The sequence below is a fragment of the Sapajus apella genome, unplaced genomic scaffold (assembly GCF_009761245.1).
Source record: "Sapajus apella isolate SASKATOON/1434 unplaced genomic scaffold, GSC_monkey_1.0 scaffold15, whole genome shotgun sequence".
In the NCBI taxonomy this organism is placed as follows: domain Eukaryota; kingdom Metazoa; phylum Chordata; class Mammalia; order Primates; family Cebidae; genus Sapajus; species Sapajus apella.
In genome coordinates, this window is record NW_022436955.1 from 32,101,306 (window position 1) to 32,109,968 (window position 8,663).

Consider the following 8,663-nt stretch of genomic DNA (forward strand, 5'->3'; position numbering starts at 1 on the left):
GGGGTGGGCTGGGGGCTGACTGGACGGCCGGGGTGGGCTGTGGGCTGGTCGGACGGCCGGGGTGGGCTGGGGGCTGGTCGGACGGCCGGGGTGGGCTGGGGGCTGACTGGACGGCCGGGGTGGGCTGTGGGCTGGTCGGACGGCCGGGGTGGGCTGGGGGCTGGTCGGACGGCCGGGGTGGGCTGGGGGCTGACTGGACGGCCGGGGTGGGCTGTGGGCTGACTGGACGGCCGGGGTGGGCTGTGGGCTGACTGGATGGCCGGGATGGGCTGGGGGCTGGTTTGATGGCTGGGGTAGGCTGGGGGCTGGCTGCCAGCAGTTGGGTCTCCAGGTGGGAGGGGGTCCTGGAGGAAGCAGAACATTGCAGGGATCAAGGTCTGAGCCTGAGGTGGGCAGAGGAGGAGCCTGGGGTGCCATGAGAAGAGGGCCTGCAGTGTCTGCAGAATGCAGCAGCCATGGTGACCTGTGAGGGCTGGTGTGCAGCCTGACCTTCCTGCCACCTAACCCGGCAGGTGCTGGCCAGGCTCCAGCTCAAAGGCCACTCTGCTGGGAGAAGGAACTCGACCCCGCCCAGCCTGGCCCCAGGACTAACACCCCATCCATGGCTGTGGTCCTCCTCACAGCATCTTTCCCTCCTCCAGACAGCCCAGAATAGAAGGTGCTGAGGACCCCGCTGGCAGAGGGCTGGGGGTGCGGGGTCTACATGGCATCTGCCAGCAGAGGGATCCTAGGAGCAGTGGCCCATGGTCAGGTCACACTGAGGACTCTCCAGGCCCAGCTGGTTCTCAGGCTTAGCCTTCAGAATGGACACCAGCAAGGTCCCTTCGGGTGACTGGGACCAGGGGATGGCGGATCAGCACACAGCACTGAGCTGTGACAATGCCAGCCTGAGCTGTCAGAGTGTGGCTGGCCCAGGATGCAGAGTGTGACCTCTGAGCAGACACCCCCATTACGTGGACCACCCAGGAGAGACCCCACTGGCCCTGGGCGGGCAGCTCCGGGGACACATGCCTGTCATTGTCTATGATGCTTGAGCTGGCTGCGCCTCACTGGCCCTTGGGAGGGAAGACAGTGGACAGGGCCAGCATTTGGAAGAAAAGCATTAGTGTTGTCACAATGGGAGGTGGCAGCAGTGGCAAAGAACCCGAGGACCCGGGGCCTCCACAGGGAAAAGCTGCGGCCCACACAGTGACTGGGCCTGGGCCTGAAGTTTCCCAGGTGAACCTGGGGTGCCTGGCTCTTTGCCACCTGGCTGTGAGTGTGGACCAGGGACCTGTTGCCAGAACCCCAGTGCCGCCCCCCCGTCACGTGGGCTCTGGGCAGACCTGCTGTGGGCTGCAGCGCAGTGGCACGGGCCAGCGGCTCTCGCTTTTGCCCATGAGGCTGACATGGACTGAGGCCCGGCTGCTGGATGGTCTCCCCGGATCTGACAGCGGCAAGCAACTAACTCCAAACTATCCGACCCAAATGATGGAAGGGTGAGAACCCCGGGGCCCCCGAGGGCTTCCTGCTGGGCCTGCCCCTCCCTGGGGAGCAAATCCATGAGAGCCCTCCACCAGCTCTCGAGATCAGTATCACCAGGAGGTGACAAAACTGTCATGCACAGCTGGCAGGTGCTCACAGACAGAGATGCAGCCTCAGCTCAGCGACAGTGCCAAGGCCGAGCATGGCACTGCCCAGGAAGACAGGGGCATCGGGTGTGGAACTGTTAGATGCTGCTCGTGTCTTCCACGAAGCCCTGGGGAGAACTGGAGAGTCCCCCCACCGCAACCCCACACCACCAAGGGTGTTTGTCCATCATGGGCTCCCATCTGACCCACTCAGCCACGTGACGGGAACCGGAGGTTCTCCATCATCTGTGAGGCTGCCCAGCCACCAGAGACCAAGGGTCAATGCCTCCAAGAGGACCCTGGGGCCCACAAGACGGGCACGTCCATGGGGCTCTGGCCACGGGCTGGCCTGCCGAGCCGCACCTTGTGGGGTTGTGGAGCAGGACAGGGACAACAGGTCACAGGCTTGACACCCACACAGGAAAGCAGCTTTTCCCCAGCACTGGCCATGACAGACAAAAACATCACAGGGGCCCACTTTTATCTGCTCTTAGGCTGGAAAACGTAAATTCTGATTTTTCTTTTTATGCCCAAATTATGTGTCTAGGCCCAGAAGGGTGGCTCACGCCTGTCACCCCAGCACTTTGGGAGGCCGAGGTGGGCGGATCACCTGAGGTCAGGAGTTTGAGACCAACCTGGCCAAGATGGTGAAACCCTGTCTTTACTAAAAATACAAAAATTAGCTGGGTGTGGTAGCAGACACCTGTAATCCCAGCTACTCAGGAGGTTGACGCAGGAGAATTGCCTGAACTCTGGAGCTGGAGACTGCAGTGAGCTGAGGTTGCACTGCACTCTAGCCTGGGCAACGGAGCAAGACTCAGTCTCAAGAAAAATTTTATGTTTAAAGTTATGTGTTTAATTGGATATACTTAAAATATCATAAAATGCAAAGAAAGAAAACCCCAGGTTCCCTTCCTGCATTCAGCTGTGGCCCCCTTGGGCCCTCCTTGCAGACAGGCAGCTGCAGCCATGCCAGGCCCCTCCCTCTGGGCAGCTCGGTTTTCGTTTTGTTTTGTCTTTTTGTGAGACGGAATCTATCACTGGAATGCAGTGATGTGAACTTGGCTCACTGCAGCCTCTGCCTCCCGGGTTCAAATGATTCTCCTGCCTCAGTCTCAAGAGTAGCTGGGACTACAGGCACCTGCCACCACGCCCAGCTAATTTTTGTATTCTTACAAAAAGCTGAGAAACAGCTCCACTTCTCAGCCTGGGTCCTCAGTCCTCAGCCCCAGTCCTCACTTCTAGTCTTTAGATTTCCCCATTAAACTACATGATTTTCTTCCCAATTATGGCACGTGAGCAAGGTATTCATATGTCAAGCCTATGGTAGTGGAATTGGTGGGGCTGAGAGAGACCCCTCAGGAGGCGGTGGGGGATGCTGGAGCGTGGGGATTAGCCGGAGCCAGAGAAGACCCCAGGGAGGAAGCAGGAGGCTCAAGGTGGAGGCTCTCGGGGAGAAAGGCCAGCACCGACACTGCTGGGGGCCGGGGTGGCAGGAGCCTGTGCCCACTGTATCTCCCCTCCCATGCTAAGAGCTGGTGTGGAGATGCAGATGCTGAGACCCTCAGTAGCACCTGGGCCAAGCAGACCACGCCCCTGTTAGAGAAAGTTCAGGTGTCCTGGCAGGGTGGAGAGGCCAGGGGGGGGGGCACCTAACCAGGGTCTGTGCCACGTCTGTAGCTGTGCCTCAGGGTCCCTCCCTGGACTCCAGCCTGTCAGCTGCCAGGCCCTGGGCCACGCAGAGGTGGCTGTGGAAGGTGGAATCCTGCCTGTCTCACCCTCCTGCACCTCCCCAGGATGGCACTCAGAGGCCACGTACGGACAGGGATGGAAGCAGCTCTGCCTGCGTTCGCAGCCAGAGCCTCGTACCTGCCTGAAGTTCTCCCAGGAGTTGGTCCAGGTCCAGAAGTGAGCCTTGTGCTGCCCGAGGGTGGCTGCCATCAGCGTGTCACCGCGGTAGTAGAAGACAGGCCTGTGGAACGGGAGAGGAGGACCATGTAACAGCAGGCAGGACATGCTGGGTCACCTGGGGCTCCGGGCTGTGTCCATCATCGGCTGCTCATGCCTTGGTTGATATTTTACAATGATGACTGAAAAGCGAAAAGGCCCATGAAGTGGCCGAAGCTTGGGTCCCTGGGTGTCCCCTCATTGTGGGTGTTTGACGAGGCCAGGCCAGCCCTGGGGAGGGGGGACAGGCAAGAAGAAAGCTGGTGGCACGGGGTCCCCATCTCCGAGACCATGACAGGCCTGCAGGACAGGAACAGGGAGCGGGGAACGCAGCTGTGCACCGTCTTTTCCGAAGTGAGCAAGCACTGGGGCCAGGTCTCAAGAGGAGACAAGTGAGAAAAATCCCCCGTCTCCTCCCCTAAAAGCCAGAGGTGGCATGCTGCCCTTGCAGCCGTCCCCACCTTCTGTTTACTGTTGAAACTTTAGAATCCTCGTCCCTTCAGAGCCACCCAGGAAACGTGGTTTGAGCAGAATGGTGGCTGCTCTCGGGATAGGAAATGGACGGAAGGTAAGAGCGGGAGCAGCTAGCCATGGACTCAGCAGAGGGAAGCTACAGGCAGCCATGAGGCACTGAAAGCCCAGTGGGGAACAAAGTTGGGGTGGGCAGGGGCGGGTGTGTGGCTGGGGTGCAGGCAGGGATGAGGCCCCATTCCCAGCCCTGCCCCCCTCTCCCGGCCCCGCCTCTCCCACCCCTGCCCCTTTTCCTGGCCCCACCCCCCTCCCGGCCTCTCCCCCATCTCCTGGCCTTGCCCTCCTAAGGCTTTTCTGAGAGCCAGGGCCTCGCTGTGCTTGGACACTTCCAGGATGGACCCCACCCCACAGGCAGGTCCCCAGGTCCTCTCAGCACAGGCTCCCCCACCTCTTTCTGTCCTGGGCATGAGCACGCCTGTGTCCAGAAATATGAGGGTCAGCTGGGCCTGGGGTTGGGCCTGGTCAGCGGCTCTGGGCTTCGCCACTTGGATCAGGGAAGGGGCTGGGGCAGGTCTAGCACCAACCTGTCCATCAGCTGGCCCTGCAGGAGGGCGGGGAGGAGGTTGAGGCCGTCAATGGCCCTGTCGCTGGGCGGTGTCAGGCCTGCGAGGGCCAGGCTGGTGGTGAACAGGTCCATGATGCTGCCTAGCTGGTGGCTCACCTAAAACAGACATGGTGGCAGCATGCTCAAGGCACTATGCCCCGACCTGAGGGGCTGGGAGCCAGTCCCCAGGAGGGCGAGAGCCCCACTGCCCAGGTGGGTCTATAGACAGGTGCATATGCTCACACGCCACATGTTCACACACCACACGCCACATGCCACGTGCCACACGCTCACGTACCACATGCCACACACCACACACCACATGCCACACGCTCACGCACCACACGCCACACACTCACGCACCACATGCCCCATGCTCACACACCACACGCTCATGGCAGGGACTGAGCAGAGTCACAAGGCCTGTGAATGGCAGGGGGGCCTCGAACCAGGCCTGACGGGGCAGCTCCCCTCACCTTTCTCAGGCGTGCCACTGAGCACAGCTATGGGTGGCGCCTGCAGAGCTCCAGCGCCAGCCTGGCCCGGTGGGTGTTCGCTACAGTAGGAAGCCTCGTGTCTCCCAGACCTATGCAGACCCTGAGTCTCACGTCATCGTCACGGCGTCCGTGCCTCCCAGACCCGAGCGGGCCCTGAGTCTCACGTCATCGTCACAGCGTCCGTGCCTCCCAGACCCGAGCGGGCCCTGAGTCTCACATCACTGTCACGACATCCACTGAACGATGACTGGCCACTCCTGCAGGTATCTCCACACAAGGCTAAACGCCCATCCCTGACCTCGGGGTGAAGGCACTCAGGCGAGCGGAGGGGGTGGGCAGCTGCAGCCTGTCCTAGGTGCACCCCACAGCACGCAGGAGCCTGTGCCTGCCACCCCTACTTCTGCACAAGGCAGTCATTGCCATGGCCGCTTTGCTTTTCAAAGGTAGCCGCAGCTGCCTGTTCCATGCACCGTGGGGGTCCTTCCACCGTCAGGGACCTGGAAGCTGGGGTGGCCCAGGAGCCCCATGTCAGACAGAGACTGCCCTGGGCAGAGGGTCTGAGGAGGCAGGCCCAGTCAGCTGCAGAGACGAGCTGCCCCTGGCAGGTGCCATCCCCCAGTCCCACTGGCTGCTGGGGACCCAGGGGACTGCCCAGGCATGGTGGCAGGAGGGCAGGCTCAACGGCCAGACACTTGGCAGCTGCTCCCACCTCCGGCCCTAGTAGCTGGGAGGCCCTGACAAGCGCCTGCCTCTCTGGGTTTCGGTGTCCTGATGTGTGGAACGAGTGGGGAAGAGGAGGACCTGGCAGAACAGCAGCCAATCCTGCGCCTGCAGACGAGTGACCAACCCAGACAGTTAAAGGCGGCTGACATAATGCAGGCTGCTCATCAGCCTCGAAGCAGGGAGGCCAACCTGGGGGAAGCGGGGGCAGGTGGGATACAGCCACAGGGTCCTTAAAAGTGGAACGGGCTGGGTGTGGTGGCTCAAGCCTGTAATCCCAGCACTTTGGGATTTGACACAGCCCTGGCCAACACAGCGAAACCTCGTGTCTACTAAAGACACAAAAATTAGCTGCGCGTGGTGGCATGAGGCTGTAGTCCCAGCTACTTGGGAGGCTGATGCAAAACTGCTTGAACCCAGGAGGTAGAGGTTGCAGGGAGCTGAGATGGTGCCACTGCACTCCAGCCCAGGCAACAGAGTAAGACTCCATCTCAAACAAACAAACAAAAAAAAGAAGTGAAACAGGAAAGCCAGGGACAGATGCATGCTGCTGGCTTCGAAGGCGGGAGAGCCAGGAGCTCAGGAATGGGTGGTCCTTGGGATTTGGAAAAGGCAGGGAACAGACTCTCTCCTGGAGTCTCCAGAAGGACCTGGCCCCACACACTCAGCCCAAGCCCCAGGTCGACCCTGGCTGTCGTCCTGTATGATGTCCCAGCCGCCTCCAGAGGCATCGGGAGGGCAACAGACTGACTCAGAAACAGCGCTCGCTCACACACACACCTCAGACTCAGTGCCACGTGTGTCTCAGGGCATGCCTGGATCAAGTGCCCCAGTTAGAGACGACTGCATTGTAATTCTCGGCTAAGGGGCAGGTTCCTGGGCCGGGGGAAACACAGCACACAGCATGAAGGTGGTCAGGCTGAGATACCGGGAAGCACCCTCATCCAGCCAGAGCCCAGGGTCTCCAGCCCAAAAGCCCGGGCCACCACCGTGGTCTCCACCCAACAGAGCCCAGGGCACCCCCCTGGTCAGACTGAGCATGGGGGTGTGGGGGCAGTAGAAGGTGGTGAGGATGAGCACAGGGTGAGTGGGGGGTGGGGTGTAGTGCAGATGAGCATGGGGTATGGGGGGGGTGGAGGGTGGTGAGGATGAGCCTGGGGGTGTGGGGGGTGGAGGGTGATGAGGATGAGAATGGGGGTGCCTGGGGAGGTGGGCAGTGAGGGGCTCGCACCCTAGCATGACCACAGGCCTGGACTTGCCGCCCAGCAGACAGGCTGACGCTGACTCACCTGGCCTGCGGCGATGTGTCCCGGCCACCACGCAAGGGCAGGCTCCCTCATCCCTCCTTCAAACGTGGTCTGCTTCCCACACAGAAAGGGGCCGTTGCTGCCACCTGAGAGAGAGGGGCTGCAAGTCAGACCACTGGGACCCGACCTCGCCAAGCCCTCCCCTTCCCTCCCCAGGTGACACTGAGTCACTGAGACTCAGTGGGGACAAAGGGCACTCTGGCTCCAGTGTAAAATCTGAGCCTTGGCTGGTTGTGGTGGCTCACACTAGTAATCCCATCACTTTGGGAGGCCAAGGTAGGCAGATCATGAGGTCAGGAGATCAAGACCATCCTGGCCAACAAGGTGAAACCCCATCTCTACGAAAGATACAAAAGATTAGCCAGGTGTGGTGGTGCACGCCTGTAATGCTGGCTACTGGGGAGGTTTAGGCAGAAGAATGGCTTGAACCTGGGAGGTGGAGGTTGCCGTGAGCTGAGATGGCGCCACTGCCTGATGCCGTGACTGCAAAGTCTCCTGGAGAAAGTGGGACGTCACGCCCAGGGACGAAACGGAAATGCAGGACTTAGAAAAACACACTCCCACAGCAGAGCCCCGGGCACCGGAGCCTGTGTTTGGGGTGATCCGCCTAAAATGCAGGCAATTCCTGCCCCCCACGGTTCTGAGTCAGTCGAACAGGGTGGGATGCAGGAATGTGTGTTTCTGACAAGTCCCCAAGACTGAATTTTGGTCCCTAAACTATCACTTGTGGGAGTGGTCACAGGACAAAGACCCCCAGCCCTGGTGACCACACCATCCCCAGCTCACTCCCAGACAGAGGAGGGGTTGGGGGGCCCAAGTCAGAGGGACAAGTCATCCCTGCTGCTGTAGCCAGAGCCACGTGAGGCTCTCACCTTCAAGTCCCCAGAAAAAAAGGGGAGAAAGGAACGAAGGGGGCCAGCTGCAGCAGCTCACACCTGCAATCCCAGTACCCTGGGAGGCCAAAGCAGGTGGATGGCTTGAACCCGGGAGTTCAAAACTAGCCTGGGCTGGTCTACTAAAGGGATGCCATGGCTAAACCCCATCTCTGCAAAAAATACAAAAATTAGCTGGGTGTGGTGGCACGCCCTGCAGTCCCACTATTCATGAGGCTGAGGTGGGAGGATCGCTTGAGCCCAGGAGGTCAAGGCTGCTGTGCGCTGAAGTCACGCTACTGCACTCCAGCCCGGGCAACAGAGCAAGACCGTGTCTCCAAAAAAAGAAACGAACTGAACCACCCGGGATGGCTAAGTCACTGCTGCTCCTTCCTGCGTCACCATCCAACCCCCGTCTGAGTGGCGGCGGGGGAAGGCTCTGGACGGAGCCTCGAGAGCAGCTCTCTGTCCCTCACAGGCGAACATGCCCAGAACCTGGCCTGGCTCAGGGAGGGCCCTGCTTGCAGTGGCAGAGCCACAGAATCCATCAGGGGACAGAGAACACTCAATTGGGGACAGTGGCCACGTCTGGGGGACCGTGCTGTGTTCCTTCCTTCCTCCCTCCCCCCCCCCCC

At 60.6% G+C, this 8,663-nt stretch overlaps 1 protein-coding gene across 7 annotated transcripts in view; it reads right to left on the reverse strand.

Moving 5' to 3' along the window:
* Positions 1 to 8,663, reverse strand: part of GALNS (galactosamine (N-acetyl)-6-sulfatase) — a 42,548-nt gene that overhangs the window by 11,249 nt on the left and 22,636 nt on the right. For 6 of the 7 annotated variants that reach the window (XM_032284687.1, XM_032284690.1, XM_032284689.1 and 3 more), the window contains 3 exons: positions 7,139 to 7,242; positions 4,613 to 4,749; positions 3,480 to 3,582 (listed from right to left, as the gene is read on the reverse strand). In XM_032284687.1, the coding sequence (XP_032140578.1) occupies positions 3,480 to 3,582; positions 4,613 to 4,749; positions 7,139 to 7,242 (344 nt within the window). The remainder of the gene's footprint in view (positions 1 to 3,479; positions 3,583 to 4,612; positions 4,750 to 7,138; positions 7,243 to 8,663) is intronic. The other variant, XR_004270667.1, reaches the window with a different exon arrangement.